Source organism: Corythoichthys intestinalis, chromosome 15 (genome assembly GCF_030265065.1).
Source record: "Corythoichthys intestinalis isolate RoL2023-P3 chromosome 15, ASM3026506v1, whole genome shotgun sequence".
NCBI lineage: Eukaryota > Metazoa > Chordata > Actinopteri > Syngnathiformes > Syngnathidae > Corythoichthys > Corythoichthys intestinalis.
The window spans coordinates 26,498,068-26,520,745 of NC_080409.1; the positions used below are offsets into that span (position 1 = coordinate 26,498,068).

At 41.0% G+C, this 22,678-nt stretch overlaps 1 protein-coding gene across 5 annotated transcripts in view; it reads right to left on the reverse strand.

The window, feature by feature from the left end:
• Positions 1 to 22,678, reverse strand: part of LOC130930784 (dynein axonemal light chain 1-like) — a 44,897-nt gene that overhangs the window by 13,405 nt on the left and 8,814 nt on the right. For 3 of the 5 annotated variants that reach the window (XM_057858903.1, XM_057858902.1, XM_057858905.1), the window contains one exon: positions 19,019 to 19,100. Coding sequence is in view for 2 of the 5 variants with exons in the window: in XM_057858900.1 (XP_057714883.1) it covers positions 17,921 to 18,058; positions 18,717 to 18,922; positions 19,019 to 19,100 (426 nt within the window). In the remaining 3 variants the exon portion in view is untranslated. Of the gene's footprint in view, positions 1 to 17,920; positions 18,059 to 18,716; positions 18,923 to 19,018; positions 19,101 to 22,678 lie in introns of those variants that run through there. The other 2 variants (XM_057858900.1, XM_057858901.1) reach the window with 2 other exon arrangements.

A 22,678-nucleotide genomic window follows, 5' to 3' on the forward strand; every position in this document is an offset into this window, starting at 1 on the left:
ATGTACTTGGATTCCATTGACGCTTATGTAAGTTGATACCATTGACGTCCATGATCGTCCAAAATTTTTCCCATTCATTTTCAATGGGAATTTTTTTTTTTTTCCCAAATCAACAGAAAATGACTAGATATCATAGGACGTGTCCCCCAAACTTCCCCGATTCCATTAACAATTATGAAAGGTGCCGCCATTGACGTCCATCGACGTCCAATTCTCCCATTCATTTCTAACGGCTTTTACTTTGTTTTTTGCCAATGACTGGCATTATGATCCATTCTATTGATAGACCTGAGTGGGGCTAAGATCTGTATCTCCACAGAGGAAAGACCAAGGTGTGTAATTTCTCCCGAAATTGCAGTTTCTAGTTATTATTATTTATTATATCTTCATCTTATTCTCCGCGTTTTTTCGGCGCGCCGCGCAGCCCGAACCATACCACCGATCGGCACCGTTGAAGTATCGGCACGACCGGATTTTTCGCGCGACGCAGGGACTTTTTCAAAATCCCCCGAAAAATTTTCCGTTCGCCCGTAAACGGCAATTTTCCGAAAAAAAAAAAAAGTTAAAAAATGTATCTAGTCCTACAATTTTTGACCAAATCACATAATTTGGGTATCAAAAATTCCGGGACGATGAGGGGCATAAAAGTTGTATACAGAATTTGGCAAAAATTTACGGTTCCCCGGAAATTTGCCAAAAACTTTCCTATTCATTTTGAATGAAAAAAAAACGCACGCTGCACAGCCCGAACCGTTTGACCGATCGGCACCGTTCAAATATCGGCACGACCGGAATTTTCGCGCAACGATGCGAATTTTTCAAACGGACCCGAAAAATTTTCCCTTCGCCCGTAAACGGCAATTTTCCGGAAAAAAAAAAAAGTTTCAAAATGTATCTAGTCCTACAATTTTTGACCAAATCACACAATTTGGGCATCAAAAATTCCGGGACGGTGAGGGGCATAAAAGTTGTATACAGAATTTGGAAAAAAATTACGCTTCCTCGGAAATTTGCCAAAAACTATCCCATTCATTTCGAATGGGAAAAGTCCCATTCACTTCCAATGGGATTTCCAATGGAATTTACATTGCATTGATGCCATTGACGGCCATGCATGTCGAATCTACTGATGCCAATGTACTTGGATTCAATTGACTATATGGATGTCGATGCCATTGACGGCCATGGACGTCCAAAATTTTTCCCATTCATTTTCAATGGGGAAAAAACTAAATTTCCCCAAATCAACAGAAAATGACCAGATATCAATAGGACGTGTCCCCCAAACTTCCCCAATTCCATTGACGCTTATGAAGGGTGCCGCCATTGACTTCCATGGACGTCCAAAATTTTTCCCATTCATTTTCAATGGGGAAAAAACTAAATTTCTCCAAATCAACAGAAAATGACCAGATATCAATAGGACGTATACCCCAAACGTCCCCAACTCCATTGACGCTTATGAAGGGTGCTGCCATTGACGTCCATGGACGTCCAAAATTTTTCCCATTCATTTTCAATGGGAAATTTTTTTTTTCCCCAAATCAACAGAAAATGACTAGATATCAATAGGACGTGTCCCCCAAATGTCCCCGATTGCATTGCTGCTTATGGAGGGTGATGCCATTGGCGTCCACGGACGTCCAAACTTCCCATTAATTTCCAATGGCGTTTCTTCATGTTTGTTCATTCTATTGATGCCAATGTATTTGGATTCCATTGACGCTTATGTAAGTTGATACCATTGACGTCCATGGACGTCCAAAATTTTTCCCATTCATTTTCAATGGGAATTTTTTTTTTTTCCCCAAATCAACAGAAAATGACTAGATATCAATAGGACGTGTCCCCCAAATGTCCCCGATTGCATTGCCTCTTATGGAGGGTGATGCCATTGACGTCCACGGACGTCCAAACTTCCCATTCATTTCCAATGGCATTTCTTCATGTTTGTTCATTCTATTGATGCCAATGTACTTGGTATCCATTGACGCTTATTTAAGTTGATACCATTGACGTCCATGGACGTCCAAATTTCCCATTCATTTCTAATGGCATTTAATTATGTTTTTTCATTTTATTGATGCCAATGTACTTGGATTCCATTGACGCCTATGTAAGTTGATACCATTGACGTCCATGGACGTCCAAAATTTTTCCCATTCATTTTCAATGGGAATTTATGGGACGTCGGCGTCATCCGCACGTTGGACTTCGTCGACTGGACGTCGGCGTCATCCGCATGTTGGACGTCGGCGACGTTTGCTAGTTGGACGTCATCACCGTCCGCTCATTGGACGTCGGCGCCGTCCGCTCGTTGGAAGTCGGCGCCGTCTTTATGTTGGATGTCGGCAGCGTCAGCACTTTGGACGTCGGCAGCGACAGCAATTAGGACGTCGGTGACGTCCGCTCGTTGGACGTCGCCAAACTTTGGACGTCGGCGTCGTCCACTCTTTTGACATCGTCACCATCCGCTCGTTGGACGTAAGACGGCGCATTCTGCACTTTTGACGTTTGCTTGTTGAACGTCGTCATTGTCCCACGTTGGACGTCGGCACCGTCCGCTCGATGGACGTCGGCAGCGTCAGCACTTTGGACGTCGGTGACGTCCGCTCGTTGGACGGCGCATTCTGCACTTTTGACGTTTGCTTGTTGAACGTCGTCACTGTTCCACGTGAGATGTCGGCACCGTCCTCTCGATGGACGTCGGCGTCATCTGCTCTTTTGACGTCTTGGACGTTGGTGACGTCCGCTCGTTGGACGTCGCCAAACTTTGGACGTCGGCGTCGTCCACTCTTTTGACATCGTCACCATCCGCTCGTTGGACGTAAGATGGCGCATTCTGCACTTTTGACGTTTGCTTGTTGAACGTCGTCATTGTCCCACGTTGGACGTCGGCAGCGTCAGCACTTTGGACGTCGGTGACGTCCGCTCGTTGGACGTCGGCGCCGTCAGCAGTTTGGAAGTCGGTGATGTCCGCTCGTTGGACGGCGCATTCTGCACTTTGGACGTCGGTGACGTCCGCTCGTTAGACGGCGCATTCTGCACTTTTGACGTTTGCTTGTTGAACGTCGTCACTGTTCCACGTGAGATGTCGGCACCGTGCGCTCGATGGACGTCGGCGTCATCTGCTCTTTTGAGGTCTTGGACGTCGATGACGTCCGCTCGTTGGACATCGTATTCTGCACTTTTGACTTTTGCTTGTTGAACGTTGTCACTGTCCCACATGGGATGTCGGCGTCATCTGCTCTTTTGACGTCGGCCTCTCACGCTAACTTTTGACGTCGGCGCCGTTTGCTCGTTGGACGTCGTCACCATCCGTTTGTTGATCGTCGGGGACGTCGGCGTCATCTGCTCTTTTGACGTCTTGGACATCGCATTCTGCACTTTTGACGTTTGCTTGTTGAACGTTGTCACTGTCCCACGTGGGATATCGGCATCATCTGCTCTTTTGACGTCGGTGACGTCAGCCTCTCGCGCTAACTTTTGACGTCGCCGCCGTTTGCTCGTTGGACGTCGTCACCATCCGTTCGTTGATCGTCGGCGCCGTCCTCTCGATGGACGTTGGCGTCATCCGCTCTTTTGACGTCGGCGACGTCCAATCCACTCTGAGGTATACGCATAAAGTAGGAAACTGACCGGGGATCGAACCACCATCCTCTCGTACCAAGGTCAGCGATATTAACACTGAGCTATCCATCTGCTAAATGCAGTGTTGTGTGATATGTATATAAAGTTATCATGTATGTGATACAGGCATTGACAAAAGCTAACTTGGTATTAACAGAGGTTCGATCCTACGACCTCCCGCATCAAAGTCATTTTCAATTGGAATTTTTTTTTTTTCCAAAAATCAAAAGAAAATGACTAGATATCAATAGGACGTGTCCCCCAAACTTCCCCAATTCCATTTACACTTATGGAGGGTGATGCCATTGACGTCCATGGACGTCCAAATTTCCCATTTATTTTTAATTATGTTTTTTCATTCTATTGATGCCAATGTACTTGGATTCCATTGTAAGTTGATACCATTGACGTCAATGGACGTCCAAAATTTTTCCCATTCATTTTCAATGGGAATTTTTTTTCCCCCCAAATCAACAAAAAAACGACCTGATATCAAAAGGACGTGTCCCCCAAACTAGTCCAATTCCATTGACGCTTATGAAGGGCGCCGCCATTGACGGCCATGTACGTCCAAATTTCCCATTCATTTCTAATGCCATTTAATTATGTTTTTTCATTCTATTGATGCAAATGTACTTGGATTCTATTGACGCTTATGTAAGTTGATACCATTGACGTCCATGGACGTCCAAAATTTTTCCCATTCATTTTCAATGGGAATTTTTTTTTTTTCCCCAAATCAACAGAAAATGACTAGATATCAATAGGACGTGTCCCCCAAATGTCCCCGATTGCATTGCTGCTTATGGAGGGTGATGCCATTGACGTTCATGGACGTCCAAACTTCCCATTCATTTCCAATGGCATTTCTTCATGTTTGTTCATTCTATTGATGCCAATGTACTTGGATTCCATTGACACTTATGTAAGTTGATACCATTGACGTCCATGGACGTCCAAAATTTTTCCCATTCATTTTCAATGGGAATTTTTTTTCCCCCCCAAATCAACAAAAAATGACTACATATCATTAGGACGTGTCCCCCAAATGTCCCCGATTGCATTGACGCTTATGGAGGGTGCTGCCATTGACGGACATGGACGTCCAATTCTCCCAATCTTTTCTCATGGCTTTTACTTTGTTTAGTGCCATTGACTGGCATTATGGTCCATTCTATTGATAGACCTGAGTGGGGCTAAGATCTGTATCTCCACAGAGGAAAGACCAAGGTGTGTAATTTCTCCCGAAATTGCAGTTTCTAGTTATTATTATTACCTTGGTCTTTCCAAAGGAAAGAACAAGGTAATGATATTCTACAACTTTATTGTACTTATTATTATTATTATTATTACCTTGGTCTTTCCAAGGGAAAGAACAAGGTTATGTTGTTGTACAACTTTATTGTACTTCTTTATTATTATTCTTTATTATTATTATTATTCAATAATTGTTGACGTTTTTTTCGGCGCGCCGCGCAGCCCGAACCGTAGCACCGATCGGCACCGTTCAAGTATCGGCACGACCGGAATTTTCGCGCGACGATGGGAATTTTTCAAACGGCCCCGAAAAATTTTCCGTTCGCCCGTAAACGGCAAATTTCCGAAAAAAAAAAAAAGTTTCAAAACGCTACTTGTCCTACAATTTTTGACCAAATCACATAATTTGGGTATCAAAAATTCCGGGACGGTGAGGGGCATAAAAGTTGTATACAGAATTTGACAAAAATTTACGGTTCCCCGGAAATTTGCCAAAAACTTTCCTATTCATTTTGAATGGAAAAAAAACGTGCGCTTCACAGCCCGAACCATAGCACCGATCGCCATCGTTCAAGTTTTGGCATGACCGGAATTTTCGTGCGACGCAGGGTCTTTTTCAAACGGCCCCGAAAAATTTTCCGTTTGCCCGTAAACGGCAATTTTCCGTAAAAAAAACAAAAGTTTCAAAACGCTACTTGTCCTACAATTTTTGACCAAATCACATAAATTGGACATCAAAAATTCCGGGACGGTGGGGGGCATAAAGATTGTATACAGAATTTGGAAAAAAATTACGGTTCCCCGGATATTTGCCAAAAACTATCCCATTCATTTCTAATGGGAAAATTTCCCATTCACTTCCAATGGGATTTCCATTGGAATTTACATCATTGATGCCATTGACGGCCATAAATGTCGAATCTATTGATGCCAATGTACTTGGATTCAATTGACTATATGGATGTCGATGCCAATGACGGCCATGGACGTCCAAAATTTTTCCCATTCATTTTCAATGGGGAAAAAACTACATTTCCCCAAATCAACAGAAAATGACCAGATATCAATAGGACGTGTCCCCCAAACGTCCCCAACTCCATTGACGCTTATAGGGGGTTCTGCCATTGACGGCCATGGACGTCCAAAATTTTTCCCATTCATTTTCAATGGGGAAAAAACTAAATTTCCCCAAATCAACAGAAAATGACCAGATATTAATAGGACGTATACCCCAAACGTCCCCAACTCCATTGACGCTTATGGGGGGTGCTGCCATTGACGTCCATGGACGTCCAAAATTTTTCCCATTCATTTTCAATGGGGAAAAAACTAAATTTCCCCAAATCAACAGAAAATGACTAGATGTCAATAGGACGTGTCCCCCAAACTTCCCCAATTCCATTTACGCTTATGGAGGGTGATGCCATTGACGTTCATGGACGTCCAAACTTCCCATTCATTTCCAATGGCATTTCTTCATGTTTGTTCATTCTATTGATGCCAATGTACTTGGATTCAATTGACGCTTATGTAAGTTGATACCATTGACGTCCATGGACGTCCAAAATTTTTCCCATTCATTTTCAATGGGAATTTTTTTTTTTCCCCAAATCAACAGAAAATGACTAGATATCATTAGGACGTGTCCCCCAAATGTCCCCGATTGCATTGCCGCTTATGGAGGGTGATGCCATTGACGTCCATGGACGTCCAAACTTCCCATTCATTTTTCCAATGGCATTTCTTCATGTTTGTTCATTCTATTGATGCCAATGTACTTGGATTCTATTGACGCTTATGTAAGTTGATACCATTGACGTCCATGGACGTCCAAAATTTTTCCCATTCATTTTCAATGGGAATTTTTTTTTTTTTCCCCAAATCAATAAAATATGACCAGATATCAATAGGACGTGTCCCCCAAACTTCCCCAATTCCATTGAAGCTTATGGCGGGTACCGCCATTGACGGCCATGGACGTCCAAATGTCCCATTCATTTCTAATGGCTATAAATTATGTTTTTTCATTCTCTTGATGCCAATGTACTTGGATTCCATTGACGCCTCTATAAGTTGATACCATTGACGTCCATGGACGTCCAAAATTTTTCCCATTCATTTTCAATGGGAATTTTTTTTTTTTCCCCAAATCAACAGAAAATGACTAGATATCATTAGGCCGTGTCCCCCAAATGTCCCCGATTGCATTGCCGCTTATGGAGGGTGATGCCATTGATGTCCATGGACGTCCAAATGTCCCATTCATTTCTAATGGCATTTAATTATATTTTTTCATTCTATTGATGCCAATGTACTTGGATTCCATTGACGCCTATGTAAGTTGATACCGTTGACGTCCATGGACGTCCAAATTTTTTCCCATTCATTTTCAATGGGAATTTTTTTTTTCCCCCAAATCAACAGAAAATGACAAGATATCAATAGGACGTGTCCCCCAAACTTCCCCAATTCCATTAACAATTATGAAGGGTGCCGCCATTGACGTCCATGGACGTCCAATTCTCCCATTCATTTCTAATGGCTTTTACTTTGTTTCGTGCCATTGACTGGCATTATGGTCCATTCTATTGATAGACCTAAGTGGGGCTAAGATCTGTATCTCCACAGAGGAAAGACCAAGGTGTAATTTCTCAAGAAATTGCAGTTTCTAGTTATTTATTCATCTTATTCTCCGCGTTTTTTTGAGCCAACGCACAGCCTAAACCGTAGCCCCGATCGGCACCGTTCAAGTATCGGCATGACCGGAATTTTCGCGTGACGATGGGAATTTTTCAAAACGCCACGAAAAATTTTCCGTTCGCCCGTAAACGGCAATTTTCCGAAAAAAAAAAAAAGTTTAAAAATGTATCTAGTCCTACAATTTTTGACCAAATCACATAATTTGGGTATCAAAAATTCCGGGACGGTGAGGGGCATAAAAGTTGTATACAGAATTTGGAAAAAACTTACGGTTCCCCAGAAATTTGCCAAAAACTCTCCCATTCATTTCTAATGGGAAAAGTTCCCATTCACTTTCAATGGAATTTACATTGCATTGATGCCATTGACGGCCATGCATGTCGAATCTACTGATGCCAATGTACTTGGATCCTATTGACTATATGGATGTCGATGCCATTGACGGCCATGGACGTCCAAAAATTTTCCCATTCATTTTCAATGGGGAAAAAACAAAATTTCACCAAATCAACAGAAAATGACCAGATATCAATAGGACATGTCCCCCAAACTTCCCTGCTTCCATTGACGCTTATGGGGGGTGCTGCCATTGACGTCTATGGACGTCCAAATTTTTTCCCATTCATTTTCAATGGGATTTTTTTTTTTTTCCCAAAATCAAAAGAAAATGACTACATATCAATAGGACGTGTCCCCCAAACTTCCCCAATTACATTGACGCTTATGGAGGGTGCTGCCATTAACGGACATGGACGTCCAATTCTCCCAATCTTTTCTAATGGCTTTTACTTTGTTTAGTGCCATTGACTGGCATTATGGTCCATTCTATTGATAGACCTGAGTGGGGCTAAGATTTGTATCTCCACAGAGGAAAGACCAAGGTGTAATTTCTCCCGAAATTGCAGTTTCTAGTTATTACCTTGGTCTTTCTGAAAGAAAGAACAAGGTATTGTTATTGTGCAACTTTATTGTACTTATTACCTTGGTCTTTCCAAGGGAAAGAACAAGGTTATGTTGTTGTACAACTTTATTGTACTTCTTTATTTTTTATTTCTTTATTATTATTATTCAATAATTGTTGACGTTTTTTTCGGCGCGCCGCACAGCACGAACCGTACCACCGATCGGCACCGTTCAAGTATCGGCACGACCGGAATTTTCGCGCGACGATGGGAATTTTCCAAACGGCCCCGAAAAATTTTCCGTTCGCCCTTAAACGGCAATTTTCCGAAAAATAAAAAAAGTTTCAAAATGTATCTAGTCCTACAATTTTTGACCAAATCACATAATTTGGGCATCAAAAATTCCGGGACGGTGAGGGGCATAAAAGTTGTATACAGAATTTGGCAAAAATTTACGGTTCCCCGGAAATTTGCCAAAAACTTTCCTATTCATTTTGAATGGAAAAAAAACGCGCGCTTCCCAGCCCGAACCGTTAGACCGATCGGCACCGTTCAAGTATCGGCACGACCGGAATTTTCGCGTGACACAGGAAACTTTACAAATGGCCCCGAAAATTTTTCCGTTCGTCCGTAAACGGCAATTTTCCGTGAAAAACAAAAAAGTTTCAAAATGTATCTAGTCCTACAATTTTTGACCAAATCACATAATTTGGGCATCAAAAATTCCGGGACGGTGAGGGGCATAAAAGTTGTATACAGAATTTGGAAAAAAATTACGCTTCCTCGGAATTTTGCCAAAAACTATCCCATTCATTTCGAATGGGAAAAGTCCCATTCACTTCCAATGGGATTTCCAATGGAATTTACATTGCATTGATGCCATTGACGGCCATGCATGTCAAATCTACTGATGCCAATGTACTTGGATTCAATTGATTATATGGATGTCGATGCCATTGACTGCCATGGACGTCCAAAATTTTTCCCATTCATTTTCAATGGGGAAAAAACAAAATTACCCCAAATCAACAGAAAATGACCAGATATCAATAGGACGTGTCCCCCAAACTTCCCCAATTCCATTGACGCTTATGAAGAGTGCCGCCATTGACTTACATGGACGTCCAAAATTTTTCCCATTCATTTTCAATGGGGAAAAAACTACATTTCTCCAAATCAACAGAAAATGACCAGATATCAATAGGACGTATACCCAAACGTCCCCAACTCCATTGACGCTTATGGGGGGTGCTGCCATTGACGTCCATGGACGTCCAAAATTTTACCCATTCATTTTCAATGGGAATTTTTTTTTTTTCCCCAAATCAACAGAAAATGACTAGATATCAATAGGACGTGTCCCCCAAATGTCCCCAATTGCATTGCTGCTTATGGAGGGTGATGCCATTGACATCCAGGGACGTCCAAACTTCCCATTAAATCCCAATGGCATTTCTTCATGTTTGTTCATTCTATTGATGCCAATGTACTTGGATTCCATTGACGCTTATGTAAGTTGATACCATTGACGTCCATGGACGTCCAAAATTTTTCCCATTCATTTTCAATGGGAATTTTTTTTTTTTCCCCAAATCAACAGAAAATGACTAGATATCAATAGGACGTTTCCCCCAAATGTGCCCGATTGCATTGCTGCTTATGGAGGGTGATGCCATTGACGTCCACGGACGTCCAAACTTCCCATTCATTTCCAATGGCATTTCTTCATGTTTGTTCATTCTATTGATGCCAATGTACTTGGATTCCATTGACGCTTATGTAAGTTGATACCATTGACGTCCATGGACGTCCAAAATTTTTCCCATTCATTTTCAATGGGAATTTTTTTTTTTTCCCCAAATCAACAGAAAATGACTAGATATCAATAGGACATGTCCCCCAAATGTCCCCGATTGCATTGCCGCTTATGGAGGGTGATGCCATTGACGTCCATGGACGTCCAAACTTCCCATTAATTTCCAATGGCATTTCTTCATGTTTGTTCATTCTATTGATGCCAATGTACTTGGATTCCATTGACGCTTATGTAAGTTGATACCAGTGACGTCCATGGACGTCCAAAATTTTTCCCATTCATTTTCAATGGGAATTTTTTTTTTTTCCACAAATCAACAGAAAATGACTAGATATCAATAGGACGTGTCCCCCAAATGTCTCCGATTGCATTAACAATTATGAAGGGTGCCGCCATTGACGTCCATGGACGTCCAATTCTCCAGTTCATTTCTAATGGCTTTTTGTTTTGTGCCAATGACTGGCATTATCATCCATTCTATTGATAGACCTGAGTGGGGCTAAGATCTGTATCTCCACAGAGGAAAGACCAAGGTGTGTAATTTCTCCCGAAATTGCAGTTTCTAGTTATTTATTCATCTTATTCTCCGCGTTTTTTTGAGCCAACGCACAGCCCAAACCGTAGCACCGATCGGCACAGTTCAAGTATCGGCACGACCGGAATTTTCGCGTGACGATGGGAATTTTTCAAACCGCCACGAAAAATTTTCCGTTCGCCCGTAAACGGCAATTTTCCGAAAAATAAAAAAAGTTTCAAAATGTATCTAGTCCTACAATTTTTGACCAAATCACATAATTTGGGCATCAAAAATTCCGGGACGGTGAGGGGCATAAAAGTTGTATACAGAATTTGGCAAAAATTTACGGTTCCCCGGAAATTTGCCAAAAACTTTCCTATTCATTTTGAATGGAAAAAAAACGCGCGCTTCACAGCCCGAACCGTTAGACCGATCGGCACCGTTCAAGTATCGGCACGACCGGAATTTTCGCGTGACACAGGAAACTTTACAAATGGCCCCGAAAAATTTTCCGTTCGTCCGTAAACGGCAATTTTCCGTGAAAAAAAAAAAAGTTTCAAAATGTATCTAGTCCTACAATTTTTGACCAAATCACATAATTTGGGCATCAAAAATTCCGGGACGGTGAGGGGCATAAAAGTTGTATACAGAATTTGGAAAAAAATTACGCTTCCTCGGAAATTTGCCAAAAACTATCCCATTCATTTCGAATGGGAAAAATCCCATTCACTTCCAATGGGATTTCCAATGGAATTTACATTGCATTGATGCCATTGACGGCCATGCATGTCGAATCTACTGATGCCAATGTACTTGGATTCAATTGACTATATGGATGTCGATGCCATTGACTGCCACGGACGTCCAAAATTTTTCCCATTCATTTTCAATGGGGAAAAAACAAAATTTCCCCAAATAAACAGAAAATGGCCAGATATCAATAGGACGTGTCCCCCAAACTTCCCCAATTCCATTGACGCTTATGGGGGGTGCTGCCATTGACTTCCATGGACGTCCAAAATTTTCCCCATTCATTTTCAATGGGGAAAAAACTAAATTTCTCCAAATCGACAGAAAATGACCAGATATCAATAGGACGTATACCCTAAACGTCCCCAACTCCATTGACGCTTATGGGGGGTGCTGCCATTGACATCCATGGACGTCCAAAAATTTTCCCATTCATTTTCAATGGGAAATTTTTTTTTTCCCCCAAATCAACAGAAAATGACTAGATATCAATAGGACGTGTCCCCCAAATGTCCCCGATTGCATTGCTGCTTATGGAGGGTGATGCCATTGACGTCCAGGGACGTCCAAACTTCCCATACATTTCCAATGGCATTTCTTCATGTTTGTTCATTCTATTGATGCCAATGTACTTGGATTCCATTGACGCTTATGTAAGTTGACACCATTGACGTCCATGGACGTCCAAAATTTTTCCCATTCATTTTCAATGGGAAATTTTTTTTCTTCTCCCAAATCAAAAGAAAATGACTAAATATCAATAGGACGTGTCCCCCAAATGTCCCCGATTGTATTGCTGCTTATGGAGGGTGATGCCATTGACGTCCATGGACGTCCAAACTTCCCATTAATTTCTAATGGCATTTCTTCATGTTTGTTCATTCTATTGATGCCAATGTACTTGGTATCCATTGACGCTTATGTAAGTTGATACCATTGACGTCCATGGACGTCCAAAATTTTTCCCATTCATTTTCAATGGGAATTTTTTTTTTTCCCCAAATCAACAAAAAATGACCAGATATCAATAGGACGTGTACCCCAAATGTCCCCGATTGTATTGCTGCTTATGGAGGGTGATGCCATTGACGGCCATGGACGTCCAAACTTCCCATTAATTTCTAATGGCATTTCTTCATGTTTGTTCATTCTATTGATGCCAATGTACTTGGTATTCAATGACGCTTATGTAAGTTGATACCATTGACGTCCATGGACGTCCAAAATTTTTCCCATTCATTTTCAATGGGAATTTTTTTTTTTTTTCCCAAATCAACAAAAAATGACCATATATCAATAGGACATGTACCCCAAATGTCCCCGATTGTATTGCTGCTTATGGAGGGTGATGCCATTGACGTCTATGGACGTCCAAACTTCCCATTAATTTCTAATGGCATTTCTTCATGTTTGTTCATTCTATTGATGCCAATGTACTTGGTATCCATTGACGCTTATGTAAGTTGATACAATTGACGTCCATGGACGTCCAAAATTTTTCCCATTCATTTTCAATGGGAATTTTTTTTTTTTCCCCAAATCAACAGAAAATGACTAGATATCATTAGGACGTGTCCCCCAAATGTCCCCGATTGCATTGCCGCTTATGGGGGGTGATGCCATTGACGTCCATGGACGTCCAAACTTCCCATTCATTTCCAATGGCATTTCTTCATGTTTGTTCATTCTATTGATGCCAATGTACTTGGATTCCATTGACGCTTATGTAAGTTGATACCATTGACGTCCATGGACGTCCAAAAATTTTCCCATTCATTTTCAATGGGATTTTTTTTTTTTCCCAAAATCAACAGAAAATGACTAGATATCATTAGGACGTGTCCCCCAAACTTCCCCGATTCCATTAACAATTATGAAAGGTGCCGCCATTGACGTCCATGGACGTCCAATTCTCCCATTCATTTCTAACGGCTTTTACTTTGTTTTTTGCCAATGACTGGCATTATGATCCATTCTATTGATAGACCTGAGTGGGGCTAAGATCTGTATCTCCACAGAGGAAAGACCAAGGTGTGTAATTTCTCCCGAAATTGCAGTTTCTAGTTATTCATCTTATTCTCCGCGTTTTTTTGAGCCAACGCACAGCCCAAACCGTAGCACCGATCGGCACCGTTCAAGTATCGGCACGACCGGATTTTTCGTGTGACGATGGGAATTTTTCAAACCGCCACGAAAAATTTTCCGTTCGCCCGTAAACGGCAATTTTCCGAAAAATAAAAAAAGTTTAAAAATGTATCTAGTCCTACAATTTTTGACCAAATCACATAATTTGGGCATCAAAAATTCCGGGACGGTGAGGGGCATAAAAGTTGTATACAGAATTTGGCAAAAATTTACGGTTCCCCGGAAATTTGCCAAAAACTTTCCTATTCATTTTGAATGGAAAAAAAACGCGCGCTTCACAGCCCGAACCGTTAGACCGATCGGCACCGTTCAAGTATCGGCACGACCGGAATTTTCGCGTGACACAGGAAACTTTACAAATGGCCCCGAAAATTTTTCCGTTCGTCCGTAAACGGCCATTTTCCGTGAAAAAAAAAAAAGTTTCAAAATGTATCTAGTCCTACAATTTTTGACCAAATCACATAATTTGGGCATCAAAAATTCCGGGACGGTGAGGGGCATAAAAGTTGTATACAGAATTTGGAAAAAAATTACGCTTCCTCGGAAATTTGCCAAAAACTATCCCATTCATTTCGAATGGGAAAAGTCCCATTCACTTCCAATGGGATTTCCAATGGAATTTACATTGCATTGATGCCATTGACGGCCATGCATGTCGAATCTACTGATGCCAATGTACTTGGATTCAACTGACTATATAGATGTCGATGCCATTGACTGCCATGGACGTCCAAAATTTTTCCCATTCATTTTCAATGGGGAAAAAACAAAATTACCCCAAATCAACAGAAAATGACCAGATATCAATAGGACGTGTCCCCCAAACTTCCCCAATTCCATTGACGCTTATGAAGGGTGCCGCCATTGACTTACATGGACGTCCAAAATTTTTCCCATTCATTTTCAATGGGGAAAAAACTAAATTTCTCCAAATCAACAGAAAATGACCAGATATCAATAGGACGTATATCCCAAACGTCCCCAATTCCATTGACGCTTATGGGGGGTGCTGCCATTGACGTCCATGGACGTCCAAAATTTTACCCATTCATTTTCAATGGGAAATTTTTTTTTTTCCCCAAATCAACAGAAAATGACTAGATATCAATAGGACCTGTCCCCCAAATGTCCCCGATTGCATTGCTGCTTATGGAGGGTGATGCCATTGACGTCCAGGGACGTCCAAACTTCCCATTCATTTCCAATGGCATTTCTTCATGTTTGTTCATTCTTTTGATGCCAATGTACTTGGATTCCATTGACGGTTATGTAAGTTGATACCATTGACGTCCATGGACGTCCAAAATTTTTCCCATTCATTTTCAATGGGAATTTTTTTTTTTTCCCCAAATCAACAGAAAATGACTAGATATCATTAGGACGTGTCCCCCAAATGTCCCCGATTGCATTACCGCTTATGGGGGGTGATGCCATTGACGTCCATGGACGTCCAAACTTCCCAATCATTTCCAAAGCCATTTCTTCATGTTTGTTCATTTTATTGATGCCAATGTACTTGGATTCCATTGACGCTTATGTAAGTTGATACCATTGACGTCCATGGACGTCCAAAATTTTTCCCATTCATTTTCAATGGGATTTTTTTTTTTTTTTCCCAAATCAACAGAAAATGACTAGATATCATTAGGACGTTTCCCCCAAATGTCCCCGATTGCATTGCCGCTTATGGAGGGTGATGCCATTGACGTTCATGGACGTCTAAACTTCCCATTCATTTCCAATGGCATTTCTTCATGTTTGTTCATTTTATTGATGCCAATGTACTTGGATTCCATTGACGCTTATGTAAGTTGATACCATTGACGTCCATGGACGTCCAAAATTTTTCCCATTCATTTTCAATGGGAAATTTTTTTTTTTCCCCAAATCAACAGAAAATGACTAGATATCAATAGGACCTGTCCCCCAAATGTCCCCGATTGCATTGCTACTTATGGAGGGTGATGCCATTGACGTCCAGGGACGTCCAAACTTCCCATTCATTTCCAATGGCATTTCTTCATGTTTGTTCATTCTTTTGATGCCAATGTACTTGGATTCCATTGACGGTTATGTAAGTTGATACCATTGACGTCCATGGACGTCCAAAATTTTTCCCATTCATTTTCAATGGGAATTTTTTTTTTTTCCCCAAATCAACAGAAAATGACTAGATATCATTAGGACGTGTCCCCCAAATGTCCCCGATTGCATTACCGCTTATGGGGGGTGATGCCATTGACGTCCATGGACGTCCAAACTTCCCAATCATTTCCAAAGCCATTTCTTCATGTTTGTTCATTTTATTGATGCCAATGTACTTGGATTCCATTGACGCTTATGTAAGTTGATACCATTGACGTCCATGGACGTCCAAAATTTTTCCCATTCATTTTCAATGGGATTTTTTTTTTTTTTTCCCAAATCAACAGAAAATGACTAGATATCATTAGGACGTTTCCCCCAAATGTCCCCGATTGCATTGCCGCTTATGGAGGGTGATGCCATTGACGTTCATGGACGTCTAAACTTCCCATTCATTTCCAATGGCATTTCTTCATGTTTGTTCATTTTATTGATGCCAATGTACTTGGATTCCATTGACGCTTATGTAAGTTGATACCATTGACGTCCATGGACGTCCAAAATTTTTCCCATTCATTTTCAATGGGAAATTTTTTTTTTTCCCCAAATCAACAGAAAATGACTAGATATCAATAGGACCTGTCCCCCAAATGTCCCCGATTGCATTGCTACTTATGGAGGGTGATGCCATTGACGTCCAGGGACGTCCAAACTTCCCATTCATTTCCAATGGCATTTCTTCATGTTTGTTCATTCTTTTGATGCCAATGTACTTGGATTCCATTGACGGTTATGTAAGTTGATACCATTGACGTCCATGGACGTCCAAAATTTTTCCCATTCATTTTCAATGGGAATTTTTTTTTTTTCCCCAAATCAACAGAAAATGACTAGATATCATTAGGACGTGTCCCCCAAATGTCCCCGATTGCATTACCGCTTATGGGGGGTGATGCCATTGACGTCCATGGACGTCCAAACTTCCCAATCATTTCCAAAGCCATTTCTTCATGTTTGTTCATTTTATTGATGCCAATGTACTTGGATTCCATTGACGCTTATGTAAGTTGATACCATTGACGTCCATGGACGTCCAAAATTTTTCCCATTCATTTTCAATGGGATTTTTTTTTTTTTTCCCAAATCAACAGAAAATGACTAGATATCATTAGGACGTGTCCCCCAAATGTCCCCGATTGCATTACCGCTTATGGGGGGTGATGCCATTGACGTCCATGGACGTCCAAACTTCCCAATCATTTCCAAAGCCATTTCTTCATGTTTGTTCATTTTATTGATGCCAATGTACTTGGATTCCATTGACGCTTATGTAAGTTGATACCATTGACGTCCATGGACGTCCAAAATTTTTCCCATTCATTTTCAATGGGATTTTTTTTTTTTTTTCCCAAATCAACAGAAAATGACTAGATATCATTAGGACGTTTCCCCCAAATGTCCCCGATTGCATTGCCGCTTATGGAGGGTGATGCCATTGACGTTCATGGACGTCTAAACTTCCCATTCATTTCCAATGGCATTTCTTCATGTTTGTTCATTTTATTGATGCCAATGTACTTGGATTCCATTGACGCTTATGTAAGTTGATACCATTGACGTCCATGGACGTCCAAAATTTTTCCCATTCATTTTCAATGGGAATTTTTTTTTTTTCCCCAAATCAACAGAAAATGACTAGATATCATTAGGACGTGTCCCCCAAACTTCCCCGATTCCATTAACAATTATGAAAGGTGCCGCCATTGACGTCCATGGACGTCCAATTCTCCCATTCATTTCTAACGGCTTTTACTTTGTTTTTTGCCAATGACTGGCATTATGATCCATTCTATTGATAGACCTGAGTGGGGCTAAGATCTGTGTCTCCACAGAGGAAAGACCAAGGTGTGTAATTTCTCCCGAAATTGCAGTTTCTAGTTTAGATTCTTTTTTCTCATTGAGCAACTTTAAATTTCTCAATACTCTCAAGAAATTGTCAAAGTACAATTAATTTTGTACTACTTTAACAGCTTGCAGTTAATCAACTTCATTAACATACATTAGCAAAGTGATCAAATTATATATATTTGGCTAATTAGAAAAGATGAACTTCCTCACAGCGTGAAATAATGAGGCTTGCTCGTCCTGCATGGACAGCAGCATCCGTCCTTGGTGTCTCAGGAAACCAACGAGCCATTGAAGTCGTTTAACAGAGCTGCACTCAACCAATGGCCCCTGAGGAATCTCAAGTTTCAACTAAAAGAAGGGAAAATATAATCTTAACCTTTTCATGCACAAAATATGACTACTTTTTTTTTTTTTTAAATAAATCTTACAAGGCACTCATTTAATTCATTGCCTGCCATTGACTGCGCTAGACGTCCAATATCTTGACTGGGACAAGAGAAAGAATATTTGTTTGTTTTGTCTTCTAGAGGTAGGTAAAAGTTTTTAAAAATTGTCAGCTACAAATTGCAAAAAAAAAAAAAAAAATCAATATTGTTTATTTTTACATTTTGAAATACTGTAGCTTGTTTTCTCTTTAATAGCTGTATCGCAGAGTATCGTTGATTACTGATCCGTGTATGAATAGTTGTTGTATCACCACAGTGCGAGAAAATTGTTATCGTGAGGCATGTATCGCAACTCGTATCAGGAGGTAACCAGAGATTCCCATCCCTAATGGAAACCCCGAAATGCAAACAATCTGAGCTATAATTAACATCTTAACTGTGCCAAAGGCGGATCGACCTCCATTCCTCAATGACTTGATGCTGTGAAGGAGGCCCAACAAAGTACAGAGGGCATATTACTAAAGTGCACTTTTCCGGTTGGATCAGTAATGACATCCAATTCAAAAACTGAATGGTGCGTAGTAATGGAGCACAGTGGTCACTGTACTTGAAGGACTTACAAGTACGGGAGGAAGTAGTGTTTTGTCCAGTTGCTGAACTCGTTGGATCAAAAGTTTCTCTAGCATTCCAGCGGCAAGCAGCCAGCCAAGTGCCAAAAGGAGTTCCCTGCTAGAGACTCCTTTCACCTCCCTATCATACAACCAGCCAGCATAGTAACCACTCTTCCACAGGCCTGTGCTCACCAGTATCTTGCACTCCAAGGAAACTATAGAACACAAACACCAGAGAGGAAAGTTTATCAGCCCTGCAAGAACTACCGCAGATTCTGAATCTAACAGATCTGTAAAGATGTACGACTGACCATCTTTCGTTAGGGTACCGCCAGTCGGAGACACCGTTTTTGTCTGCAGGATGTTCGCGAGCAGCTGCCAGAATTCATCCTCCTGGAAAACATTACGGAAGCAAAGAAAAAAAAAAAAAAGTGTCATCACTGTACTAAATGACGAAATCGGTATCGGCAAGTACTGGAAAATAACGTGCCAATGTAAGCACTACATCTAGCCAAGACGGCCACCAGCTACTCATGCTGCCGATAAAAAATGTATGTTTGTCGCACTCCCCAAGATAATGATAAACATCCAAGGAATGCTTGTCGACCTTCCTAAAATGATAAATGTGTGGCATCCAATCATCCTTCTGCTGTGAATTTAAATGAATGTATTAATTGTAGACATCCAATCCATTTGAAATGGGAGGGTGGCAGCGTCAAATAAACTTTTCAATTCGCTGCTAGGCTTCACACTTCAAATGCATTAGATGTCTAGCGCTTTCAATGACAATAAGTTAAGCAGTGTCTAAGCATGCCAGATAGAGATTAATTTACAGTGAGTTTACAGTAATTTGTTAAAAACTAATTGTATTTTTTTTTTTTAAATGAGGTACAGATGTTGTATTTGATATTGGGAAACTAAAAGAATTGTATCAGTGAAACCGTAATTTATATATTTCTGATTTGCATTCAACTGTTAAAGCAACACTCTGTAGCTTTCAGTTTGTCGATTTTAGCGACGCCGGTGGCCAAAAGCGATAGTGTTTTGCCTTAAGGAAGACTGCGTTTCCCATAAGGACCAGTGCACACCCGCATAGTGTCGTAAAATCACGATGGTCGCCTGCACATGGATTAAACAACATCTCTGTTTCCACCGGCTGTGTGAAGGATGAAACGCAATAAGGTAATAAATCCAGGTTTGGCTAAACAATAGCATATTACAGTAAGCAACCATGTGGCTTAGTGTGGCTAACACCCCCAACCCCACCCTGACAGTTAGCAACCATGTGGCCGAGTGTGGCTAACACCCCCAACCCCACCCTGACAGTGAGCAACCATGTGGTTCAGTGTGGCTAACACCCCCAACTCCACCCGTTGGTGGGAGTTGGGCGTCACGCCAGCGAATGAAAGCCAGGCCAATGTTTATTCTGTATATCCTGGTAGCCACCCTTTCTTTTTCCTCCTCAGACATAAGTTTTTGTCTCTGTTGCTCTGCCATCTTTGCAGAATTCGCGCGAAAGCGTTAGCATCGACTTCTGTCTTTATAATGAATGAGGAAAAGGGGGAAGTGACATATGCCGTAAAGCAGTCAGCACATTTGTTTTTTTTTTGAGTGTGGCAAGGTTCCCGCCACCCTCCTCAAAGTTAATTAGTGCCAGTGAAAGTGATACAGACTAAGCCTGAACGATATATCGTTTACATCGCGATGTGTGCATGCGCGAGTCCCATCGCAAGGACGTGCGATAGTTTTTGTTTTTTTTAATCCACATACGCCCTGCTTTCTGCTCACACCCTCCCTCTCCCAGCTCTTTAAACCTCAGTCACTGCAGCACTTGCTTATTGAAGTTAACGATGCTGGTATCTTTGATCTTGCCAAAGAAGCGACATCACAGCGCAGCAGCTATCAATCATCGTTTAACTTGTTAAACACTTTCTGCAAGGAAGCCGCTTTGGAATGAATGTGTGTGTGTGCGGAGATGTTCGAGACATATAAATTAAATGCCAGAAGTGGTCACGAGGAGTTTGTAATTTCTACATGTCCACCAAGAGTAGGGATGGGAATTGATAGGATTTTTACGATTCCGATTCCATTATCGATATTGCTTAACGATTCGATTCTTTATCGATTCTCTTATCGATTCTAATTTGGGGGAAAAGAACAAACGTTTTGATTGGCATCGAGTTTGTTTAATCAGAAGTCACAACCTTACAAACTCACAACGAGATCAAAAGAGGCCCAAAGCCTCAATGTTAACTGTGGCAATAAGTGGCAAATACACAAGAATGTGTAACATTTTACTGAAACATTTATCTAATAGAAATAAAAAATATTGGTATATATTGGCAGATAGGTTTTTGTTCTGCCTTTGGCAATATGTGTTAAAGCAGGGGTCCCCAAACTTTTTCCTGTGAGGGCCACATAACTTTTCCCTTCTCTGATGAGGGGCCGGGGTCAGTTTGTTACAGAAAAAGTGTGACGATTGCAGAAATGCATAAATGTAAAAAATTATTGTTTTTCAGAAAGCCACAATCAAATAACCCTTTCTGGATTCTTTATAATAATAATAATAATTAATAATAAAAACACTATTAATTAAATAGATAATAACCAAATAACCCTCTCTGAATTCTTCAAGGAAAAGGCCAGAAAATAAATAACACGATTGAGAAAAAAAAAAAAAAATCAAAATGGCCGGACCAAATGTGGAGGCGGGCCGTATTTGGGCCGCGGGCCGCAGTTTGAGGACTGCTGGAGCGCGCATACACCCAAAGCAGAAATGCCGCATCCAAGTGAGTGAGAGAGGGAAACACTTCTACGAGCCTACGTTCTTTGTTAATGTTAATATCTACAGAGGCAACGCCTGTATGTATCATCTTTTGTGTTGTTGTTGTTGTTGTGTTTCCACTCGCGATCGGACACTTAAATCCAGTTGTGTAGTGGTTTGAACGATGTGCTAATGCTAGCGAACGAATGCTAACCATACTGGTATTAGCAGCTACTCATCGCTGATTCACGTTGATGCAAACCTGTTTGTTATTGGGGACGAAATTGATTTGTTTCATTTCTATTCTTAGTTTCACTCTTCAGGTGATGGTTGAATAAAGTCAGCAAATTATACCAACGTCTTCTGCATCGTCATTTGGGAGATTAGCTAGCTGTATAGCCGGGACTTTTATTTTTTATTTTTTATAGCCAGGACTGAGCCTCTCTGTGAGGACAGCGCAATCGTATTCCCTCCCAATGCAGTTATCTCTACCTTGCAATGACTGCAAGTCGCTTTGTTGTAATTTTTCCTCGTGAAGTGAAGACACACTTTCGAGCGTTTGAACCTACGTGCTGTCATTGTTATGTTTATGGCTGCAATGCTCGTGCTTACCCGTCGTAACCTTTCATTTTCACACTCTTTCCTGGTGAAGTGTAGTCAAACTTTGGAGCGAGTGGTTCTTGGCGCCATGCTAGTTTGATGCGTCTGGACAACAACACATGTCACGACGCAATACGCGTCTTTAGGAATCGTTAAAGGGATCGTTAAGGCTTTTTCATTGTGATGTCGAGGCCTCGAAACACTCGGAACCGGTTCCGAATTGGAATCGGATTTCGATTCCCATCCCTAACCAAGAGTCACAGCTAAGGTAGATAAACAGAAGTGTTTAATAAAGCCAAGTATTTTTCTACTACAGTACTTTATTCTTGTTCAAAAATGATTTGGTTGGACAGTTATGTTTAAAAATGATCATAATTATTACATTTGAAGTGCTTAATACCATATATATATATATATATATATATATATATATATATATTTTTTTTTTTTTTTTAATCATACTGTGGGGAAAAAGTGAGAAAAAAACATGCCTTATATGTATCTTTCCAATGCTAAATCTGAATAAATACACTGAGCTCACACACACAAAAAAATAAAAATTTGGGGGGCGGGATGCGCAACTTCGCGGTTTTTCACTTATCGCGGC